At 53.4% G+C, this 23,739-nt stretch overlaps 7 protein-coding genes across 7 annotated transcripts; 2 read left to right on the top strand and 5 right to left on the bottom strand.

Moving 5' to 3' along the window:
* Positions 1-750: 750 nt before the first annotated feature.
* Positions 751-4,724, bottom strand: AB675_155 (uncharacterized protein; the record flags this gene model as incomplete). The annotated part of the gene is made up of 5 exons (XM_018141459.1): positions 751-1,557; positions 1,607-2,346; positions 2,457-2,672; positions 2,731-3,061; positions 3,696-4,724. The coding sequence occupies 5 exons, from the start codon at positions 4,722-4,724 to the stop codon at positions 751-753; spliced, it is 3,123 nt and encodes a 1,040-aa protein (XP_017997751.1).
* A 3,478-nt stretch (positions 4,725-8,202) lies between these two features.
* AB675_156 (Chitin synthase 1) lies at positions 8,203-10,445 on the top strand (the record flags this gene model as incomplete). The annotated part of the gene is made up of 2 exons (XM_018141470.1): positions 8,203-9,472; positions 9,688-10,445. The coding sequence occupies 2 exons, from the start codon at positions 8,203-8,205 to the stop codon at positions 10,443-10,445; spliced, it is 2,028 nt and encodes a 675-aa protein (XP_017997731.1).
* Positions 10,446-11,469: 1,024 nt separating this feature from the next.
* On the bottom strand, positions 11,470-13,179 carry AB675_157 (uncharacterized protein; the record flags this gene model as incomplete). Its single annotated transcript, XM_018141480.1, has 1 exon — positions 11,470-13,179. One exon carries the CDS (start codon positions 13,177-13,179, stop codon positions 11,470-11,472), a length of 1,710 nt encoding a protein of 569 aa, XP_017997706.1.
* A 917-nt stretch (positions 13,180-14,096) lies between these two features.
* AB675_158 (putative serine hydroxymethyltransferase, mitochondrial) lies at positions 14,097-15,734 on the bottom strand (the record flags this gene model as incomplete). The annotated part of the gene is made up of 2 exons (XM_018141491.1): positions 14,097-14,367; positions 14,419-15,734. The coding sequence occupies 2 exons, from the start codon at positions 15,732-15,734 to the stop codon at positions 14,097-14,099; spliced, it is 1,587 nt and encodes a 528-aa protein (XP_017997691.1).
* A 1,205-nt stretch (positions 15,735-16,939) lies between these two features.
* On the bottom strand, positions 16,940-17,627 carry AB675_159 (uncharacterized protein; the record flags this gene model as incomplete). Its single annotated transcript, XM_018141501.1, has 2 exons — positions 16,940-17,551; positions 17,607-17,627. The coding sequence occupies 2 exons, from the start codon at positions 17,625-17,627 to the stop codon at positions 16,940-16,942; spliced, it is 633 nt and encodes a 210-aa protein (XP_017997688.1).
* A 579-nt stretch (positions 17,628-18,206) lies between these two features.
* Positions 18,207-18,947, top strand: AB675_160 (54S ribosomal protein L8, mitochondrial; the record flags this gene model as incomplete). Its single annotated transcript, XM_018141512.1, has 1 exon — positions 18,207-18,947. One exon carries the CDS (start codon positions 18,207-18,209, stop codon positions 18,945-18,947), a length of 741 nt encoding a protein of 246 aa, XP_017997723.1.
* Positions 18,948-19,156: 209 nt separating this feature from the next.
* AB675_161 (Sensor protein GacS) lies at positions 19,157-22,755 on the bottom strand (the record flags this gene model as incomplete). Its single annotated transcript, XM_018141522.1, has 2 exons — positions 19,157-21,260; positions 21,350-22,755. The coding sequence occupies 2 exons, from the start codon at positions 22,753-22,755 to the stop codon at positions 19,157-19,159; spliced, it is 3,510 nt and encodes a 1,169-aa protein (XP_017997752.1).
* Positions 22,756-23,739: the final 984 nt, after the last annotated feature.

Consider the following 23,739-nt stretch of genomic DNA (forward strand, 5'->3'; position numbering starts at 1 on the left):
AAACCAAAACATCTACTCAGTACGAAAACCCTCAGCACATGAAGTTTTCCTTCTCTCCAAATGACTTCCCCTTCTTCTTCCGTCCTGATCTCTGCATCCTTGCTCTGCTTTCTTACTTTCTGGTCGATGGTTAGCGAAGGTCCTGAGACGGGTGACTCGGATCAGCGAGTAGCCATGATACCTGAGCCACTGCTGCCATCCAGCCCACAATAACGCTCTCGTCGGCTTGCATGGACTGCGCCTTCGCGTCATTCGAGCTCTTGAGTTCTAAGAACCTACGCACTTCCATATAAGCTGGCATACTGGTGCGCCCTTTCAAGGCACTTGACCATTGTTGTAGGTTGGCACAAGCCAGCCATAAGCACATCACACGGTCGCACACTTGACTCTATAATTCCTCAATGATGTCTTTGAAGAGAGTCGCCCCAGCACATAGCATCGGATGCTATTCTAGTATGGCAAGTGGACCAGATCGAAGTGTATTGGCATTCGGGAGAAGGGGGAAAGACAAGTTCGAGTGGCAACCCAACTACATATAGTCGTCAGCCAAAGTGGAGATCAAGGCTAGACACGGAGGAACCATTCTACTGACTCACTCCCGAAAGGTATTCACTGCTCGTTGCATGATTCAGTAATGGCTGTGGTCGGCTGTGTAGCCGCTTGAAGGCGGATGCTGACAGCAGCAATCTCAAAGTGGCTTGAACAACGTTCAAATTATAGGCACGAGATACATTACCGGCCACTCCCAGCTCAACCCATCGGCACACTCCTCCCATCCCACGCGCCTGAGCACCAATTATTCCCCTGAAAATGATCTTCCACCGCCTGCAGATACTCCACGGGCTGGAAATCCGGCATTGCCGCCATCTGTTGAAAGTCACCTGTCATGCCAAAGTTATTGAAATCCCCCAAGACCGGCACCCAGTCCATATTATTAGCTTGACTCATGCCGAAACCCATGCCATTGTTCGGTATCGGCCCGTACACTCCACTTGGGTCCTGCAAAGCGCCTACATTGCCGTCCACCATCATGTACTGCTCTGTTGACGACTGTGGTGTCAGTGACGGTCGATTGCCCAATGTGTTCCACTGTCGTGCAGGCGACTGCGAGGTCTGTGCGATTTGGATCTGTCTGGCCACGTTGTTGAGCCCGACCACGGCTTTCGCGATAGGAACGTACTCGAACCGCACGGTCGCGGCTTTCCGCATAACAGCACAGATCCTCTCAAGCCGAACAATATCATCCTTGTAGTCATCAGGGTTGTCGCTGGTCAAGATATGGTAGTACAGCGAGAAGAACCCGCGAAAGGGATAGAAAGCTATGCTGTACATATACAGCGCGCCATGGACTGTGCTTCGCTGGGTGATGTCGTTGAACTTTAGCACGGCATCGACCAGCACACGGGAGATGCGGAGGGATCGTGGCGTTACGTGGACTTTGGTATTGTCGGTCCGTAGCTTGTCCATATGGAGGAGCATGGTGAATGTGCCAATCACCGTTTCGGCGTATGCCCAGGCTTTGATCGTGTCGTCGTTTTGGATCTCCATGAGTGTTACCTGCAGCTGGAGTTCAGTATGCGGAAGCAAGTTGACGACGGATACGTACAAGATCCCAGTCATTGATCATGCCCTCGATCTCATCACAGATAGAGTCCACCTGGGCCTGAAATGCATGTCCCAAGATTTTCTTTGGATCATCTCTGATCCGGTCGTACTGGTCGTAAAACCCCTTCGCTAATACTGTCACCCTGCCCCAGATCATGTGGGGTACCATTACTCCAGCGTACGGCCGCGCATTAGCGAGATCCAGCATTTCAGGAAAGTGTATGAAATTAGGCGAAGCATCTGCGCTGATGGAGGACTCCCGGCCGTAGCAAAGCCGGAAGAACAAATCACAGAGAACCAGATGCCAGAAGCCCATTCGCTGGTGATGCTGCAATTCAGCTTCCTTGGTGCCCTTGGACGACAGCACGTCCAAGTGTTGCAGCCCCATTTGCTTGGCGAACTTGCAACTTTGGGTATGGAAGCGATAAGCCAGTCGGTAGTCGAAGCTGAGGACACATGTCCACTGCATGATGCAGCAGCCAATAAGATCCATCATTGATCCCATAGCGGATTCCTGCCAGACTGAGACTGCCTGGAGGCACTGTAGGTAGAGAGCTCTTGCGGCCAGTGGACTTTGACAGTCGCCAATAACACAGCCTTGGAACGCTAAGTTGTAGTAGATCAACCGCGCGGCAGGATCGATCTTGATATGTGGAGTTGTGATGATGTTTGACAGGGACATGAGGTAGGCTTCGTCGAGCATGCTCGTAAAGAACTCTCCTCGCATCACCTCAAGGGCAACTGCATTCACGTCAGAGTCGTTCCTTCTTTATTACAATGTTTTTCGAGATCGAAAGCAGTCGAGGGGGACTTCAGGATAGCAACCGGCATTCAGTCGTTAGGACTATTACCTTTGACATATTCTTTGGCCTCATCATTAGACATCAGTGCGCTCGGATCTTCGTTGTTGATCACATCGCCAATGTCGGCCAGATTCGTCAATGAGTTATCGAGATCGAGGACCGCTTGAGTCACAGAGGGATCCTGAGCAGGCGATTCGCCATCGGCCCCCGTCAAGCGATTGAGTGAGAAGGTCTTCGCATCATGTAGTTCACGGTCGAGCCAGTCTGATAGTGCAGCATCAGTCACGCTGCCCCTCAAAGTCGATGAAGCAATCAGACTCACCCGCATCAAATGCACTTTTTACTTCCTCCACGCTGCTTTTGACAGCTGACGTGGTCGATGTCGTAGTAGTCCGGACTAAAGGTGGCGTCTTCGCGCCCGCTGCTGGACTGGTGCTTTGAGATTGTGCATTGAATGCTGGCTCTCCGTTCTGCAGAGCACGTTCAAGCAGATCTATTCGTTGGTTGAGCGTCGCAATAACGTGAGCCTCATTTGCTTTCCGCGACACACGGGCCTTTCGTTCGGCGGTAGCGCATGGCGCATTGGCCTGTATGCAGCGGTCGCAAGGGTCTCTCCGATCACATTTCAATTTCTTGGTCTTACACCGGATGCACTGCGGGCTTGTTAGAATGCAGAGGGCTCGAGCAACATGATCCGACTCGCCGAAAGCTTCATTTGAGAAAGTCCAAGCACAGAACGGCTGCGACCGTAGATGTCGTAAGCAGGATCTTACTATTTAGAACACTGCTTCTTTGTGCCGTTCAATATATCATCTGTTATCCATTTTGAGGAAGCCGAAATGAAGCATTAAGAAGCAGAGGGATCCGTGATCATGCCGTGAGTTGTGGCAGCCGCCGCTGTAGGTTCAACCGGTATAGTCGTAGGGCTGGCTTAAAGTTATGGGCGGGTTGCCTTATAGCCGCCCATAACCTTTGCCAATGCTCGCACCGCCACGCCAAGGGGTTCCGCGGATCCCAACTTTGTACAGATCTACGCCTGAGTTGGATGTCGTACGTGCATTATTCCCCACGTGAGATCTTGATTACTCACTCGTTGTCCGCCTGCTCAAGCTTGAGTCGTAGACTTATCAGCTTCGTGCATGAACCTTGGACCTATGCCAAGCATTGGACAGCGTACTGGGTCGTAAATTAGCGTCCAAGATATCGCAAAAGGCCCGGTCGGAGTCGTCGAATTCGTCCGAGTGTAGGTCGTATCGTGCTTTATGCACCACCCAAGAACCCCATTACACTGCCTTGGCCAGCACCAGCGATCCTGCCTTTGAGGTTCTTTGGCGCATATCTTGCCTCGCTCAGCCTCACGCCTTTCTCAACGCTGTCAAGCACCCACTGAGCCGTAACGTATTTGATACCCTTCCCACCAACTGTGGTGACCTCTTTCTGAATCTTACCATGTGCTAGTCCGCCGCCACAGTCTTCACCGATCACGACGTGCGTCGTTGTGCGTCTTCCTAGCATGATCGACATGTTACCTCCGTGCTGAGCGACGAGTTGCTTCAGGCGGTGGTCTGACACTAGTGGTGCTGTACTGCCGTTGAGATAGACTGTCAGGCCAGCGAAGATTTGAGGCGCTGGCTTTGACGGTGGCGAAGTGGTGTCGTCATTTGTTCCTGAGAACGAGTCTGGTTGTATTCGTGTATCATCGTTGATAGAGTATGCTTGCGACGAGATATGGTGGAGGCCATGACTAGGTATCGAGGGTTTAGACGTGGGTGTGGTTTTTGGCTCGGGCTGTGCTGAAGAGAATGGCAGTGTGTCTGAATCGCTCGAAGAAGTGAACGAAAGCCCCTCGTCTGTATCATGGTCGCTTATATGCCGTTTCAGACTTGCCGTGGGCTGCTGCTGACCTATAAGATCAGTCTGATCGCTTATGCCTCTCTTCAAACTCGTGTCTCGGTTTCGATCCAGATTTCCGACAGCCTTTCTCTTCGAACCACCCATCAAGCCTCTTATATCTTGCCAGCCACTTTCTCTGAGGCCCGGAGCTCCCTTCTCCCAGTCGCCATTCTCTTTACGACCATCTTTGCCAAAATTCTCGCTACCAGCACCTACTAGATCAGAGAGATGCGTTTGCCCACCTCTGCCGCTACTGTCCTTGAGTTGGTGTGCAAGTTTGTACGAACGACTGTCGCGCCACGACGTGGAGCCCGACAGGCGGTTTTCGGCTCGCTGGTGGCCGGTAGACGAGGAGTTGTATGGATCGAAGAAGACTTTGGTGGGCAAGGGCGCCTTCGGGACAGCAGGGTGTTTGGGCGCCATCATGAGAAAGACATGGTCTGTCGTTAGCGACGCGATCAGAGTAATGGAGGTAAACCGCTCGGTATTTATGGCTGCGTAGTGTGTCAATCGCACGTGTTGTCTTGCGGGTTAGATCAAGATCGGTGGAGATCGAGCAGATGACGTGCATTAGTCGAAGCGATGGAAGTTGACGCGAATCGCGTACCTTCCACGATATCACATGACTCAAAGCACAGTCAGCCGGTCTCAACTGAGCTTTGTCATCCGGTCTGATCTGTATCTCATCTACCCTCACGGAACAAGCAGATGCTTCGCGTTGTGAACCATCGACTGCAGCTGCGCTGTTGGGGCGCGTCGAGCTTATCATGCGTTGTTCTGCTCGACATGTCATCGATACCTCTGAGTGAGCCTGGTTCGTACAAAGCGGGACCGACTCTGTACGAGAATATAAATGAGGAGGGTCCCATTGATAACACTAATCGCAGCAGGCATGCGCTACCAGAGCCCTTCTGACAAGTTTAACCTTGAGTTGAACTCGACTTCCAGCGTGGCGGCGATCAAAACATCTTCGCTCTGACTCAAACAGCACTTCAACTTTGTGGCATGACAACACACAGTCCAGACCGAATGAAAGTCTTCTTCAACGCGGTCTCAGCGACACAGACGATCAAAGCATGAAGCTGCTCGTCCCACCAGGCAGCACCAGGTACTATCGAGGTATGACAACATGCAATGATCACCCGATCGATGGCAGTATTGTCAAGAAGGGGAGGTGATGAGGTCGAAGGCAAGATGAGTACTTATACCTCTTTGTCATTGTCGAGGTCCGAAGCAAACCGAGTGATTGCTTCACCGACTTAGCAGGAGACCTTCACTGATATCTGCGTGGTACTGAGTCTGTTACTGCCTAGCATGTACAATTGCATATTCCGCGAGGATTCAAGCCAGATCTGTGCTACGGGACCCGCGGTCCATACCCTCGAATGTCGCCGACTACGTGCCGAGAACCCTCCATACCATGGGCTCCGTCAGCGAAGTGTCTGGGTGTCACCATCTGCCTGCCATCGTCCGTGCATGTGAGTTGTCCTTGTTTGTTCACAATGCGGCCGTACCAATCAAAGGAACAGGTCGTCACTGTGCAAGGCTCAGAGCTGCATTGTTGCCCCCCAATGCTATTGTCCCGATCGAAGCATCCTGTCACTGTCCATCATCTTTGTGCAGCTCTTGATCCTTCATCCTGGCGCATAAATGTTTGACGGTGAGCGAGTGCTAGGAGTTCTTGCTTTCCAAACCAGCAAACATGTCGCGCAACGAATACGGGCCATTCGGCTTAGATCTGTTTAATCTCAACCACCGGTCATCCAGATCTGGTCAAGGATCATCACGCCGAGACTCTTCATCTCGCCACGACAGCAACTACCTGCTACCAAGCTCAAGGTATGCTCCTCCACCCAGCTCTAACCGTGCATCAGGACGCCGAAGCTCTCGATCAGCCTACGACTCTGACTACCAGCTACCCAAAGTGTCGTATGGAAGTACAAAGGCCTCCTCATCAAGCTCCACCAGACCGGGATTGTCGCGCAGCGGCGCTCTATCAGCGAAGCATGAGCCCTCGGGCTTGGGATGGGGAGATACTAACTCCCGTATGGATCTGCGTAATCCGTATTCCAGCATACCAGAGAGCCGCTCTTCGCGGCGGCCGTCGTTCGTTTCTGACTGCGCCGACTCACGAGCGCCTTGCCGAAGCGACCGTCATGATCATGGCACGTCTCTAGGTAGGTCAGCTACCACCCGTGTCGGCGGCAGCTCAACCTCTCGAGCGCGGTACAGCTCCTCTCCGGTCTCGGATTTGAGCCGTTCGTTCAGCACACGTCTAAGCCTAACTCCGCCATCACCTATGTCCAGCTTTCGTGATAGCGGGTATGGGACGCCATCGCTTCGTCGTTCGCGTGGCGATGTGGGTCGAGAGCGATCTTCAGACTACGCAACAAAGGGCATCGATCTGAGCTCGTTTGATGGTTGGTTTTCCAAAGATCGTTAGAGTTGGGAAGTGTAGAATGGTCGTGATGGACGGTAAGGTTACATCTAATTGAGTTTCTAGTAAGATAGACATATCTGCTGGGCAGAATGTATGATGGACATGAATTTGACAGGCTACGAGTGGGTCAGTAGACAACTAGAGACAAGAACAATAGCATTCACATCCACTGCAAAGTTCCATGTCGATTATCAGCTGTAGTGAGCATTGCCCTCGAAGGCATCCCTTCGAGAATCACTCGCTGATTACTGCTACCCTTGAACATTGTGTCTGCCCTCTTAGAGCTTCATCAAAAAGACAAAAAGGCAAGGTTCATTGGACAGCACCCGTACTCGAACCAGGATTCTCAATCCATTCGGAGGGTTCCGTATTACGCGAGGAACAATCATGCTCCTAGGGTTATTGAGACGGCTATCGAGAGCCGCCACCAATATCGCTCGATGTGCTCGCCGTTGCACCATGCCGCCAAAGTCGTGTACTCGCCATGCGAACCTCAGAGGTGAATGATGGGCAGATTTCGGCAATATCATTTATATGAAGCTTGAGAGGCAGACTTCACTTTGCTTCTGAATGAGGTGAAGCGAATGACAAGTTGGGAGAGAAGGAGGCAGGGACCGTACCTCACTATGGCCAAAATGGCAGGCGCAGGAAGAGAGAGTCACATTAGCAGCAGAGCATTTCGGTGTCGGATCCCACATTACAGGTGCAGATACGGTAGCATCGATGTCAAGCAGCTACATATAGCAGCGATATCTATGCTCAGGAAGAAAGGTCTGAGTAACGCTGCATGACTCGTCGCATTCCACGTTCCGAAAATCCATGACTCAGCACAATAATAGCAGCTGAACACACCTCAACTAGTTGCATGCTCTGTCTACCAGGTGGCCTCCTCGCACGTGTAGCTGATGAGCTTCCGGGCCCTGGAGCTGGTGAAGCTGGGTCTCTACTGTCAAGAGGGTCTCTCGATCTCGGACCCAGAGGCGATCATGCTGTCAGTAACGCAATGACATTAATGCGATCTCCAGGTCGCGTAATCAACATGAGATACATGCGCAGCGCGCGCGACCCCGAGGGCCGCCGCCGGCCAGAAGAATGGCGAGTATATCCAGGGAGTATCGCCTTGTTCATCTTGGTTTCTGTACTTTGTCCTATTGCCAAACCTTAGTTGTCCCTGATCCTGCCCATGAGTGGTCACGACCAGTTGCTCAGCTTGAGCGCCGCGATACAATGCATAGTTGGCGAAAGTTACCCAGCAACCCTCACGATGTGGACCAGCGCAGATGTGGCTATTGAGAGGCACGCTCACGGGCACAAGGAAGTGAGCCTCCACGGTCACGGTCCATATATTTATGCCGATTCCATCGACAACCCTGATGGCGATCATTCGAGCCATCCGCCGCCTTGCTCACTTCTCACACTGGCTGCTGGCAATAACTTGTACTCTGGATTCAAGTATACAACATGCGTAGCGAAAGACTGCGCTCCGTTCCTGACACCAAAACCAACAAGCTCGCTATCTCTATTCCCGATTCGCACCATACGGTTCAGGCCACATCCCAATCCGCAGGTATCGAACTCCGACGCAGACCATGGAGTGCGACGGACTCCAGTCATGGTACAGGTCTACCAAAGCCCACACCCACCACAAAGCATTTCGACATCAACCAGGATACTGAGCCCGCGTCCCTTTACTATACTCCTGCAACTTGCCCACCGGACGAGTTCGTCCTTGAGAATGGGTACACACTCCAAACAGCGAGTCCCCACCAGCCCCTAGAGCTGCTAATTGGCGTAACATACTACAACGAGAGCAGATCTTTCCTAGCCAAATCTCTCCAAGGCGTTCTCGATAACGTGCGCCACGCTGCAAGGCATACATCGATAGATGGCTGTGATGCTGCTGATGCTGTGTCGCGGAGGACAGTGATATGCCTACTCCTGGATGGCTATGAGCACTGTGATTCGGAAGTGCTGGAACTACTCACATCAATTGGAATCTTCCAGGAGGAGCTCATGCGATCGCAGGTCGATGGCGTTGCAACTACAGCACACATCTTTGAGCGTACATGTTGGTTGTCATCCTCGGAATTGAGCAGCGATAGGATAATCGAAGTTGAGAACGACGAGATTCGGACCCCCATGCAGATCCTTCTATGCCTGAAAGAAAAGAACGCGAAGAAAATCAATTCCCACCGCTGGCTCTTCAACGCATTCGGCCGAATCCTCAATCCGAACGTCTGCATCCTTCTCGACGCAGGCACGAGACCCCAGCCATCAGCTCTAACTGGAATATGGAAAGCGTTTCAGGACGATCCCAACCTCGGTGGTGCATGTGGCGAGCTCTGCGTCGACGTGGGCCCACGGTGGAAGAATCTACTCAATCCTCTTGTTGCTGTTCAGAACTTCGAGTACAAGATGAGCCACATCATGGACAAAAGCCTGGAGAGCTGTGTGGGTTACGTCTCTGTGCTGCCAGGAGCATTCTCTGCATACCGGTATGAGGCGCTGCGAGGCGAGCCGCTCCGACGCTATTTCCAAGGAGATCACTCCTGTCAATCATCGTCGGAGCTTGCACGATACTCAACCGTCTTCCACAAGAACATGTTCCTGGCCGAGGACAGGGTTCTGGGCTTCGAGATTCTGGCAAAGGCAGGCGCCAAATGGCATCTAGGCTACGTCTGGGGCTGTCGTGCTGACACGGACGCACCTCCCGACATTGTGGAGCTCCTTGGTCAGCGGCGACGCTGGCTTAATGGCGCATTCGCCGTTTTTATTTATTCAGTTGTTGAGTTCCCACGCCTGGTTAGAACCAAGCACTCAGCGCCCCGACTGGCATTATTGGGAGTGCATATGTGCTACAACATCGCGGCAAGCTTGATTGCGTGGTTTGCGCCAACCATCCTCTTTCTCGTGACTGCGGTCATAATCAAGCTCAAACCGACACAGTCGCGGGCACAGCGTCAGCCCACGCCTCCACGATCGCCACGATCAATAACTACCTTCTCGGATTTTACGTCTGGTTCTTGGTGTTCCAGATCATTCTCGCCCTCGGCTCGCGACCACGAGACCTCCGCTACCTCAACCTGCTCTCAGCTCTCGTCTTCTGCATGTTCTCAGCCTACATCCTCTCCCTCTCCATCTACTCGCTCCAAGCCCTCGCCCAATCCTATGCCAACGCACAACCCTACCCAGGCAGCACAGCATTATTCTCCAAGTCCAACCTAACCAGCTCCATCCTCGTGCTAGCAGTCATATTCGGTGGCCCAATAATCTGCTCCCTCGCCCACCTCTCCGCCTGGCACATACTCACCTCCTGGCTTCAGTACATCCTCTTCGCGCCCTGCTTCGTCAATCTGCTCATGCTCCATGCGTTCTGCAACTGGCATGATGTCTCCTGGGGCACCAAAGGCAGCGATGTGGCGCAGCAAGTAACAATAACTCCAGCACTCGAGCGCGCCTCAGGCCGAAGCTGGACTGTTCCCGGCGAGGAGTTCAAAGAGCGGCCCACACCACTGAGAAGGCTGCTGACGCGGCTTTCGTCCCGACAATCCTCCCTGAATGCTGGGTTGCAGGAGCAGTCCGAGGCATATCGGAAGCTCAGAACCTACTTGCTGCTGGCTTGGCTCCTTTCAAACTTCGCAATCGCTGTCTGCATCGGCTCGTGGGATATCGAGGTGCGTACACGAAACGAGAAATTGCCTTGAACTTCCCGAATCCTCTTGCGCACGCCGCTAACAAAAGACTGAAACAGGAACCGCTGCAACCCACCGAGACGTACGCTCTCCGCGTAGTAGGCTGGATTTGCATGGGCATCACGTCGATTCGCACGTGTGGTTCACTGTGCTTTCTGGCCGGTACATTTGGGCATTGGGCGCTTCGGCGGGTTTCAACGAGATCTGCAGATTCGTGGAAGGGCTCACAAAAAGTCTTCACGAGGCCATCTGTGTGGTTTGCGGTGTGGCTGCGACGGGGAAAGGTGGTGGCCGCGAAGGGCCGACACCTCCACACCGTCTAGGAGAGCACAGCGAGCATTAGGCTGGATGCCGTGAGGCCGGAAGCAGCGCCGCGGGCGAGTAGGGGAGGGCACTGGGACAGGGTCTCGCTCGCGAGGTCGGAGAGACGGTTAAGAATGTCTGCGGGGGATGGTCGGTTGTTGGGCTGGGGTGTTGTGGGTCGATAGGAGGGAGGGTATGGCTGAACTGGGAAAAGTGGTGGCAATGAGACTCGGAAGTCAACGAGACAACAGTACGATGGCTCGATGTTTGGATGGTACGGATGGATGCGTTAATACGAATTCAAAGTAAAGGAACGCATAGGAGCGACATCAGTGCTCGATTCAGGGAGCGAGATTTGGGTATACGGTTTCACATTTTTTGTCTGAGTTTCTCCCCCTTTCTATCGTACATATGTATGGGCAGGCATTCTATGGGTGCATTGAAAAGGCTTTGACTAGGCAGTAAGGCAAGTGCAGATCCACACAGTGCAGTGCTGTCAGCATTCAGGCCTCTGCCGCCCGCCAGCGCTGCTCTGATGGTCAAGGCGGGCTCTAAGGCAGCATACGCTGCTATGGCCTGGCTTTTGGTAGCAACACCCAAAGTATGGCCTTCTGCGCCGTGTGATCTGTCCTTCTGGTCATAGCATCGCACAAGACGTATCAAAGCCCGGACGAACCGTCCTGTCCGCATACGGTGCCCATAGGTGGACCAGCTCATCAGTCGTCATGATGGATTACAATACAGAAGAGTATGGTTCCTTCTCGAAATCCGCCTCCCGATCGATCCGTGTGGTACTAGGCATGCTACTTCGTGCCGCTGGCACCTTCACTACCATACCTTTCTCCAACCACCTCGCAGTCGGCTTTGAAACATGAGTGTTTCCACCGTAAGCGACGATCGTCAGCTTCTTGGTCTTCACCTCCTTCAGTAGCCGCGCAGTGGGTATGGATTCTGCACCACCGGTGTGGGCAAACAATCTCTTCCTGCTTCTGACCTGAAGCTTGAACTCCTCTAGAGGCGTCTTTCGCGCTGCCAGACGTTCGAGGAGCCCCTCGAGACAGGCATTTTCAAAGGGTGGCAGTGCTCTCGCGGGATGGACCTGCTCACTGAATGGGTCGTGAAGCGTGAGCTCGATTACCTTGACGCACTCGAAAGCTTTTCGACTTAGACTGTCCAGGTGGAGTAGAGTGCGACCCAGAGCACCTTTGAAGAAGGCTGGCTTGCCAGATGAAAAGTCGCTAGAGTGATAATTGCTGATTTCTTCGTGACCGGCGACGATCGTCAACGTTGTGCAAGGGTACAGATAATCGAGGGCTTCATTGTAGGTGCGATGGTTGACGCGAAGCATCTGAGCTCCGCACAGAAATTCTGAGATCGGTCTCTGTAGCTCATCGGCAGTGAGGGCATCATTGACCTTTCGCACCTGGCGGTCCCTCAGATACGCTTCATCGTTCGCGCGGATGGCTTCGTAAATCGGATTTCGCAACTCCCCGGGAAGATCCATGAACCGGGATCCTGTAATCCCCGTCCCATGGCTTATGGTTGAGTCTGGAATATCTTGCGGAGGTCTCGAGACCACGGTCAGCAGCATGTTCTTGCGGACATTGTCGGCTCGAAGGAGTTCATCGAGAGGCGTCTCGGAGATGTCTTTACCGTGGAGAGTCGCGGCTTTGACGCTGCGAATATCCTCTTTCTTCAGATTATCCCCAAGGCCTGGCAGAGAATCTGTGATGTCGAGCTCGCCACAGACCTTGGCATACGACCCCTCCAGACTGAACGTGATGTTCACCTTAAGACGTCCGGCAGCACCATTCGGTGGCAGACGAGAGCGGTCATAACTCAAGCTGATGAGGCGCGCTTCGGGGATATTGGCGGCCTTCAGAAACATGTCTGCACTGTAGAACACCGTGAAGTCGAACGGCCCCTGCTGAACGCCCTCATGAGTCACAGTGGTGTGTACTTCGAGCATGACTGTGTAGTGGGCATCGCGATTCTCCGGGCTAGCTGGCATGGGACGGATGTCGGAGACGCGGAGACCTCGATGATGACGTTCGATTTGCCGAAAGAGCTTCTCTTCGGTTGTGTTGAGGGGCGAAAGATAGGGGTCGAGAGGGAGACCATCCAGGCGGCGCGGCTTCCTCTCACTCCCATAAAGCAAGGCTTGGATCGGTGTACCAGTAAGTGGAAAATCTGTCGAGTCCGCGCCAGACAGAGACCATAAGTCGAACGCTTTGGCAGCCAGCGAATCGGACCCGAATTCGACCGTTCTGCCATACGACATTCTGAAGGACGACACTTGCTTGCCGTTGCGGTAGCGGAAGCGCATTTCCTCCCTGCTGACACTAACGACGGGGTTAAGAGAGACACGGCGTTTCATTGACTTGTCGGCATGACCTGCGAGGCGTGGCCGCTTTGCGGGACGGTCGAGGCTGGCACCGTCCATGCTGGTTAGCTTCTAGGATACAGGAGGATGCTGGCGCTGTGACCGAAGTCAAGAGAGATGGAAGCGATGCGGCTTTGACTGGTCCGAAAAATTAGTTTGCGGCCAGTGTGACAGAGAGCAGCACTTACGATTCAGAGCTGATCGAACTCGCGCTGAAAGCAACTCAAGCCGCGCTCGAAGCCAAGTCGAGGATCGACTCAGACGCAAGTAATGGCAGGTGGAAGGCTCAAAGGCAAACCGGACTCAATGCTCGATGTTGCAAAAGTCGAGGATCGACGAAGTCGACATCAGCGGCTTCGAGCGAGGGGGAGGTGGATACTTATAGACAATGGCCAGTCTCCACTAGCAGTGAAATAGTGTGATGCTTTGGCAAGCAGTAAACAATGGGGATGATGCAATGGTAGTCGGGGGCGATGGGGAAGGTTGTGATGCAATGGCATTGCATAGTAGGCTCGTGAACTGAAAAGGGACGTGAGCCAGAGGGCCCGGGCTCGGGGCCAGGTAAAACATAAGTTAGATAGGACGTGGGCCAGCTTGGACGTGAGGGACACTGCGTTTAGAGCACAAAAGGCATGTATTGTGGGCAGAGAGGGAATGGTGACAGGCACAGAGCACGAAGTGGGAAGGGAACAGGACAGGTTGAGCAAGACAAGATACGACACAGAGAACCAGAGACAGATAGATGAGGGAGGTGTATGGACAGTGGGATTGGAAAGACAGCATCTCCATTCTTTGACTTGTGAATCTGTAAGGGTTTTGTGATTGAAGCAAAGAAGGAGCAAACATACCTCAACTATGCCAGGAGGCAGTCGCGATGAACTCCCGGGACTAGAAGGTACAACGCTCTCCAATAGCAGAACTGCAGCCACCTCAAATCGTATTCGACAGATCCGGATATCTCAGCCCACACCGTCTCATTACGCCTTAATCCACGGTTGCTCGAATGTACCAACCCAACCCTCCACCTCCTTCCTTAGCTCCATGATCTCGGTTTCTGACTCGCCTTCGCCAAGGTATTCTAGGAACGCCTTGACACTGCCGGGAGCTTTTCGTTTCTTCGCCTCGGCATCATCCCTAGCCTTTTTGTCAACGCGTATGGTTATGCTGACGGCTCGGTCTACAATATCAGCAACCCTCGCGAAGTCTGCTGGCTGAAAGCCACGAGTTGTCATTGCTGGAGTGCCCATCCTGAATATGATCAGTATTCACAGCGATCATTGAAAGGGGCAAAGAACCTACCGCAAGCCACCAGGCTTCAACGCCGACTTGTCGCCAGGGACAGTGTTCTTGTTAGCTGCCAGACCACACAGCTCAAGCACTCTCTCCACCCTCGCACCATCGACGCCCTTGCTCTTCAAATCGACAAGCACAAGATGATTGTCAGTGCCACCACTGACCACGTTATAGCCCAAACCATCAGCACTTGTGGGATTCCCGAGCCGATTAGCCAGAGACTTGGCGTTCTGCAAGACCAGCTGCTGATACTCCTTGAAAGCCTTGGTTTGTGCCTGGCCCAGAGCAACCGCCAACGCACTGATTGTATGATTGTGCGGGCCACCTTGATGGCCTGGGAAAACAGAAGCATTGATTGGGTTCTCCAAATCATACATGACCTTCTCACCAGTTTTGGTTGTTGATCGGACACCCTTGCGGAAGAAGATCATAGCGCCACGTGGTCCGCGCAATGACTTGTGAGTTGTGGTCGTGACGATATCAGAGTGTGGGAATGGTGAGGGAATGACATCGCCAGCAACGAGACCTGAAATGTGTGCCATATCAGACAGTAGATAAGCATTCACGGAATTCGCGATCTCCCGCATTCGCTCATAATCGATCAGACGAGAGTATGCCGAAGTTCCAGCAATGATCAGCTTTGGCCGGTACAAATGTGCCAGGTCGTTCAGCTTGTCATAATCGATCAAGCCTGTCTTCTCGTCCAATCGATAGGGTAAGGTCTCGAAATACTTCGAAATCATGCTGATCTTCTTGGTGGCAGTCTGGTAGCCATGGGACAAATGACCACCGTGCGGGAGATCAAGCCCCATGATACGGTCATGTGTGTTGAGCACAGCTGAGTACGCATAGAGATTTGCTGGTGACCCAGATAGCGGCTGAACGTTGACACCCCATTCATCTGGATTCAACCTGAAAGTCTCCAACGCCCTCTTCTGGCACAGCCTCTCGGCCTCATCGATGTGTTCGTTGCCTCCATAATAGCGAGCTCCTGGGTATCCTTCGGAATACTTATTCTGCATTACACTGCCAAGAGTATCCAGCACCGCTTGGGAGGTAAAGTTCTCTGACGGAATCAAATTGATGAAATGCTGCTGCCGCCTGATCTCCCGCTGGACGATCTCGTACATCTGCGGGTCGGCCTTCTCCAGGTGCTCTCCCAGTAGTTCATTCTGGGCGGACGACAAGGCCGCAACCGGGCGTGTGGTGGCGAATGTTCGTCTTGACTGAAGACATGAAGAGCAGACTCTATGTCGGAGTGCCGTCGAGGTCTTTTGTGAGAGTGTTGTCCCGAGTGGACGAAGTATGCGTGCTGTCGACATATTTGTCGTATGTACAACTTCAAAAGAAGCCCAAGGGCGGTGTCAGAGACGACCGATATGTACGGGTCGCTGACCTCAGAGCAATCAGCAGAGCCGCCACGGCAGGTAATGCTATACGGCCCGAGTCACAGATATGGCAGGTGCAAATGAAGGCAGTCACTCGTGCCAGACAGGTGTCCTACGCCTGGTGCAACACCACAATAGAAGACTTTGTCCCCAGATTAAGCTGTGTCGTACAAGAAGACCGGCACGCACTTCGCGGCGTGAAGTTGAAAACCTTCTCCACTTTAAGCGGGAGCTAAGCTCGAAGTGCGCTAGCTGATAAATCTTGGGTAGTGGTCTCTCGGCAAACAACGACGTCAAGTCATCTTCCTCTCCTCACAACTAAATCTGCGATGAAGAGGCGCTATATCGTCAAAACAGCTCCCGCGCTTTGCTCTTCGGAGCAGAGGTCTGTGGGCGATGCTGATGTGTCGTGGCCCAATCACCACATTGAGCGGCAAGGGAATTGTCTGAGCAGAAAAAAAATGTTGTTTATTCATGGCAATGTTGACGGACGGCTGTAACTAGCAAGTTCCTCACTGGCATCTCAGCACAGCGCGAAGCTCTCCTTGGGATCAGTGTTATCAACGATGCAAACAGCAGCTGTGGCCGCCACTCCTGCGAAGCAATATGCACAGCTTCCGAGTGTGATCGCAATGTTGAAAAGACAGCGACAGGAGATGCCCAGCCCAAAAGCCTGCCTTGCCTTGGAGTCGAATGCACCGGTCATTTCTGAACGACCAGGTGTTCGACTTTCTTTGGCAAATTCAACGCTTCATTCCAACGTGTCCATTGAATTGAGTACACTGGGCAGCAGCGGATCCTAGCCCACATATGGACAGTGACTACCTCCTGAGGTAGCCGACTAATTGGAGTGACTGTTCCGTGCCTGCTCTTGGCTATCTTCGTCAGAGGCTATAAGTATTTGTCTTGCCCTCGACTTTCCTCTCCCTCTTCTCTCCTCACGTCGATCTCGTTGCAAACATGAGCTTGCCAAGTCACGATAGCATCCGCTGCTTTTTGGTGGGGCGAGCGTCAAGCACATCGACCAAGCAGTCTGATCTGGTTCAGCTGGTAGGCCAGGCACACCAATGGACCTATTGGAGCCACGGTGTACTTCATGACCTACGATGGTATCGTGGTCATCGAGCTCCGAGCGCCGATCACAGCTCAAGCAACCGTTTCTGCCCCGTCTTCTCCCTCGCCACATCCTTCGCAACGCCCAGCTTCTCCTTCGCCGTATCCGTGACAGGACGCAACTTCTCCTTAACCACCTCCTTCGCACCAACCAACTTCTCCTTCATCTCTTCCGTAGGAGTATTCTTGATATCCCTCGCCTTCTGCCTCGCACTCTCCGCCGCTTCCCTCGCCTTGACCTTCCCCGTCTCCGCAGCCTCCACCGCCGTAGCCTTCGCACTCTTAACCCCCTCCTTGACCTTCTGCTCCAATTCCTGCACCTGCTCCGTCTGCCTGACCCCAGACCACGCGGCTGCGATCTTCTGCTCGTAGATCTCCCTCTGCCGCGTCCAGTCCGTCGTCTGTATATTCTTCACTAGCCGCTCGACCTCGCGATTCCAGCCATCCTTCAGCTGTTCTGTCAAGCCCGCTCTTCTGATCTCATATGGTGGTGGATCGGGAACAGGCTGTGGAGGTTCTACGACAGAGTTGAGGACGCCGTTGGACTGTTGGAGGATGGTGTGTTGGATGTTGCGGTTCGCTTTGTGGATATAGATTGTGAGGTAGAGGACGGAGTAGGTGAGGGTCACGCCGCCGAGCTTGAGGGATATGTTAGTGGGTGTCGGGAGCTGTTCACAATGGGAAGATGCTCACGAAGCCAGTGGTGAAGCCCATGGCGGGCTAGAGAGCCCCTTTGAAGCGTTTAGGCGCTCTCGGTCGAGCGTGCCTCGATATGTTCGCAGCCTTTAGAGGTTATGTTGCGAGAGGGATCCGGAAGATACAGCTGTGACAAAGTCGGAGCTCTCGCAAAGGATTGTGGACGCTGGTGTCGTCAGATTTGACTCGTGAAGCTTACGACTACTGCCGCAGGCTACTCCAGTGTCGTCGTCGGATTTTTGCTGGCTTGTTGGGCGTGCGATCGAGCTCACGTCGCCGGTCGAAAACAGCATGAGCTTTCCCGCGCGTCCGAATAGGGCAAGTTTAGCGAAGGAAATTATTTGGACCGACGACGACATCTCGTCGGCACTGCATCGAGCAGCTCTACCTGCCCATCCAAATACACAAGCACTCGTTTTTACAGTCCCGACTCTGTATTACTACACCTTTTCCACTTGCTCAAGCTCGCCTTCAAACCCGAAACATTCACATAGCGCCGAAGTCTCGCAGAAGTAGCATAGCAGCCCAACTTCGGCGAGAGCACTTCGGTGCACCCATCCCCCTCCACCGTGAACAACCACCCAACCCTCTCTCACAATGCCCGCCCTCCGCAAACTCTCCCGCGACAGCGCCCACCGCCGCGCCATGCTCCGCAACATGGCGACCTCTCTGATCCAACACGAAGTCCTGCAAACCACCTGGCCCAAAGCCAAAGAAACACAACGCTGGGTCGACAAACTAATAACCCTGGGCAAACGCAACACCAACGCCTCCCGCAACTCCGCCATGGCCATGATCTTCGAGCAAACCACCTGGATGCCGAAGATCTTCGGCGAGCTGGCGCAACGCTACAAGTCCCGACCGGGCGGGTATACGAGGGTGCTGAGGACGGAGAGCCATAGGAATGATGCGGCGGATAGTGCGATATTGAGTCTGGTGGATGGACCGCGGGATATTAAATTCGCGATGACGGCGAAGGCGTTGGCGTTCAATGAGGCGAGAGGGGAGGGGAATGAGCCGCAGACGGTGTTGGACATGCATAAGGTGACGAGGTTTAGGGAGAACGGGGAGGAGGAGCTGCAGGCGGAGATCGAGCGGTTACGAAATATCGAGGAGGGTACGACGGAAGCGGAACAGGAGGCGTTCGAGAGTAATGGCACGCAGTTCGAGTGGGTGAGGGCGCATAAGAAGGCGGGACCAGGGCATATGAGGAAGAAGCGGATTGATACTGGTGTGCCGGGTGAAGATCCGGCGGATTTGGTGGACAAGGCGGGTTACAAGGGAAGGAGCTTGAATTTGGTGTCGCATCCGAAAGAGGAGTTGTTGATGAAGGGTTGATGTTGGTGTGTATGATTAGGACAGAACATATCCTAGAACCACGCAGCTGTGTCACTTGGCAATGGCCTGCGGAAGGGTTGTCATGAGAATGGCATACTATTACGCCTATCCAACTTCTGATCAAATACTCCAACGCTTGCCCTATCGGTGACACCTACGCTGGTATTTGAGAGCACCCCCATCTATGCCAATGCCTTCTCACAATGATGCTACCTTTCCGCGTCCTCATCGAAAAGCGCCATGAGTTCCTTGAATCGTACAGGCTTGCAAAGGTAGTAGTCCGCTCCAGCCCTAAGCATCTCACCTCTGGTCGTATCCGCTCCCAGACCTGTAAGAGCGATGATCTTCGCAGTGCCCTCCCCACGCCGAAGACCGCGCTTCTTCTCCAGCTGTCGGATCTGCCGCGTGGCCTCGATGCCGTCCATGACAGGCATGCTGATGTCCATTACAACATACTTGAACGGTTTCGTCTGTGGTGTGGCATGTAGGGCACTCTCATAGGCTTGAACCGCTTGTAGCCCATCGGCAGCTGTAGCGTATGGGCGACCGGACTTCTTGACGAATGCCATGAGTAATTGCAGATTGACATGATTGTCGTCAACAACAAGGACTGGCGACGTATCATTGCTGTCCTTGGCGTCTCGGCTTTGCGACATCGGCGAGGTAGGGTCAGCTGACCAGGCAGGAGTCGATCCTGCCGACAGACTGTGACGCTTCCCAGTGCTGTCCAATTGCGTGGACTGCATACTCGTGTCGATGCTCATCGGTACGCCCTCTGTTTGCCGATTCGCCAGCCGGGGTCGCTTCGGGGACGCTTTTGTGGTAGGTACTTCGGCTGCTGGTGGCGTCATTGACCTTTCCGTCGCATGGTTTGATGTTGCGCTGTCAGAGCCCTGTGCTCGACTGTTGTGGTCCTGAACGTGTTCGTTTGCTGTCTCGTCAAACGCCGGCCGGTCTGACCTCGAGTCGTCAAGCGTATCAAGCCTGGAGAAACATCGATGCAAGGCACTTGCAAATTTGTGGGGTCCACATGGCTGCGAGATGATCTCGATGACCCTTCCCAGTTCAGAAAGTCGACTCACGCCTTGCGAGGCCAGCTCTACGCTTTCGAACGCGTTAGTAGTCAGTATGATCAATGGCACTTCTTTGTCGGTGCGCGAGTGACCGTGGTGTTCGATAAGATGCGAGATTGGCGGTGGCTCGGGATATATGAAGAAGTCGGCTTCCTGGTCCGTCATAGTGGCCGCTTCAGTGGTGTTCACACCGAACCAGCTGGTCGCTAGTTTGTGCAAGGATGACTGAACAGGCTTTGCATCTCCCTCCTTGGCCGTTGGTTCGTAAGAGCTGGGAATAAGCATGCACGCCGTCTTTCCCTGGGTCCGAGTCTGAACATCTTTCAAGACATCATCGTGGCCCGACGATGACGGAGAAAGTGACATTCGCGGCAAGGTGAGATGGATAGTGACCTCAGTCCCGACGCCTTTCTCGCTATCAATCTCAATGCGGCCATGGAGAGAGTCCACGATCTGGCGGACAATACTCAGACCCAAGCCGGTGCCGACGGACAGATATGACTCCTGGCTGAACGGGGTGAAGGCGTGGTCTCGTAGGAATGCCTTGCTCATGCCATGGCCTGTGTCTCGAACCTTGAAACACACCGCTTTGCACCTTTTTTCGTCGTTATATTCATCGTGCCCGGTCATGGAGATCGTTATGCTGCCCTCACTCGTGTACTTCAACGCATTCCCGACGATGTTCATCAGGATCCTTCTTATGCCCCCTGGTTCCGTTTGTACGTGCCAGTCATCATTCCTCTCTACATCAAGAAGCACGCGCACATTGGCACTCCTGCTTTTGGCCGAGGCATGGCCCGAAGGTGTGTCTGATGCATGATCCATGTCATATTTGTAGCCAAAGCCCGTAAACACCGCTTCGATGGCCTCTTCCACAACATTTGCAAGGTCCACGTCGCGGACAAGACTTGCCGCCGATACCTTCTGTGCAGCAGCGTCTTCTGAAGTAGTACGTCTCAGAAGTCGTCTCCGTTGCCTGCGAGAAGACTCGCTCGAAAGTTGATTAATCTTGGAGTAATCCAATACGTGCTCGACGGTATCCAGTAAAGTCTTAGCGCAAGTCTCAACAGCACGAGCCATGGAAGATTGGAAGCCGTCTAGTACAGTCTCCTGTAGAAATTCTGTGCTGCCAAGAATGCCGTGAAGAGGAGATCGCAATTCGTGGGAGATGTTGGCGATGAAGGTGCTCTTCGCATCTTCCGAGGCTTTCGCATCAAGGCGCATCAGAGACATCATGATGCTGTTTCCGAATGTTTGTAGGTAAGACAAGTCATCCTGGCGGGTAATAAGGCATGATCGAGCCTCGACCACAGAAACGTGCCGGCGCACCACCGGTTCTTGTTATGATCGTACAGCGGCATCCAGAGAACACTTCTGGCACCTGGCATCGCCTGAATTAGTTCTGTCGCGATTGTTCGTTCTGTCTGAGCAATTCCGGAAGAGTCGGAAGAATCACCGGCGCCCGAACTAGCTGAAATGTCCCCCTCTGCTGTGAAGCAGAAGACCTTGCCCCTCGGATAGCGACGAATGAAACGTCGTAGCACCCGGTCTGTCACTCCAAGGGTTTGAATCGTCCCAACATTTGCTGTCGAAGCCATTGATACATCTAGAGAGGACCCCAGGACGCCACATGTCTGCTTCGCCGCTTTCTGTCGTTTATGACCTGTCAAGGTGCCCTCTGACTCTCCAGAACTACTGGTGTGGTCCACATTATCGGACGATGCGCTCAAGCTATCGCTTCTGTTCTTGTCACTGCTGCTGATTGACTTGTGGTGGAAGGAGGATCCTCGTGCGTCTCTGAGGCTGACTGTGGCAGCATCGAAGAATATCACGCCGTCAGCCAGTGTGCACTGCCGGAGGATGTTTGCGGCTCGCCCGAACAGGCGCTGAACGGCACTTGGACGTGCTGGTGCCGCGGTCAGATCATCACGTAGATTGGGCATCGCTGCTTCCGGGGCTGGCTTTGTGCCTGCAGCTAAGCCCGAGGACTCGTGATCCTGACGCGATCCACTATCTCCCGGCTGAGGAGTCGCAGCAGGCGTGTCATCCATTCGCGAGTTCTGCACTTCGCGGAGGGCGCTGGGGTCGGCATCAGTTACTGCCATCCCCTTGAACTGTCGAGCGACGTCTTGGAAAGAGGGGTCTGGGTTGCCTTCACGCGGATTGGCGCGATTGGCCTCTCCCTCGGACGCGGGCACGGATGTAAGACCTCGCATAAAACTTCCCAGTCCCATGACAAGCTTCTCACCACGATGCCGAGCAGCATCGTTGTAGACCATTTCAATATGTGCTTGTATCACGCGCGCCATTTCCTGCATGAAGAGTAGGTCAACCCTTGAGATTGCCGGTCTTGGACAATCATCAATGAGAGCATAGACTCCGATGTGGTGTCCAGATTTCGAGACCAGGGGTACTCCGGCATAGAATGTCGCACCGTGTCCAGCAAGAGGATGATCTTTCAAGTCCATGTGTTTGCGCAAGTCGGGTATGATCAGCGCATCGGTAGTATGTGTTCGGCCACGGGTATCCGTAGCCACATACTGTGGTGGATTCAAGGCATGGTATGAGATTCCTTGATCTCTTGGCATCGAAGCATTTCCGAACCATAGCTCGTCCCCTTCATCGTCTTCAGGAAACCCGGACTCGAGAGACAGAGATCTCGTTGCCTCGGCTATGACATACTCCCGCGTTGATGAGATCAAGCTGATCAGACCACGCTTCGTCCGCAGCCGCATGCATCCGAGTTGGGCGAACGAGATAAGGCTTTGTCGTTTCCCGGACGAAGAATAGTGCCATCCTCGTGGTGCCGTATGCCTGGGGTGGATGTGTCATCGTAGTTGTATCCGAACGAACTCTCGAGCCATGTCTGATAGTATTTGAGAGCATCTCTCTCTCGTGCACGCTCAGACGACATGGTTTGGCCCTCCAATTAGGGCTGTCCTCAACTTCGCCACCCGGAATCGCGTGTCGTGCGTAATGGGAAAACCGTGGGAACGATACGCCACGGTCAAGTCGTGGCCAGCCCAGCAGCGAAAGCATCGACTCTCTGGTAATCCATCGTGTGATGACGCGGGAAATCAGACTATGCAGGTACCTAGGTACACATACTTCGTAATGGTCGGTACAGAGGGGTCGAAGGGTCCTTTAGGGAGATGCGAAATTTAGAGATTGCCATGATTCGAGAATGCAGATCTCCCGGTTCCACTTGTGCGGAACGACTTTGAGGCTTCCTTTGCTTGTTTCCCATCGACTGGCGCCCAGGATCGTGCAACGTGTGATGACAGATCTTCACAACGCATCAGTCTTGGGAACACATGGCTAAATTCAATTATGCGCACAGCTGGATCTGTCTCACCGCTGGCCCAGGATACGAAGATTCGGAGCCTGTGATCGCGTAGACGGAAATGACTATCCGTTGGGGCAGCAGCTTCCTTCAGGGCTGCCAGTGCTAAAGAACCGAGTCCTACGCCTAAACAGTCCAGCTCATCCATCGCTCCTTCCCTTGTTCCACGCTTTCACGAGCGAAGTCACGTTGATTGTGATTGAGCTAGCCAGTAAGCTAGCACTTCCAGTAATGGCTCTTGCAATGCAGGCGCCATAATCTTAGCAGCGACAAGAAAGGACCGATCTTCGCAGCAGAAGCCGCTGACGATCTTTGCATGCGCAAAGCTCGTGTCGCCTAGCTGGGCATTTTGCTTGAACTCTAATTTTCGAGCCGA

The sequence above is a fragment of the Cyphellophora attinorum genome (assembly GCF_001299255.1).
Source record: "Cyphellophora attinorum strain CBS 131958 chromosome Unknown Contig22, whole genome shotgun sequence".
NCBI lineage: Eukaryota > Fungi > Ascomycota > Eurotiomycetes > Chaetothyriales > Cyphellophoraceae > Cyphellophora > Cyphellophora attinorum.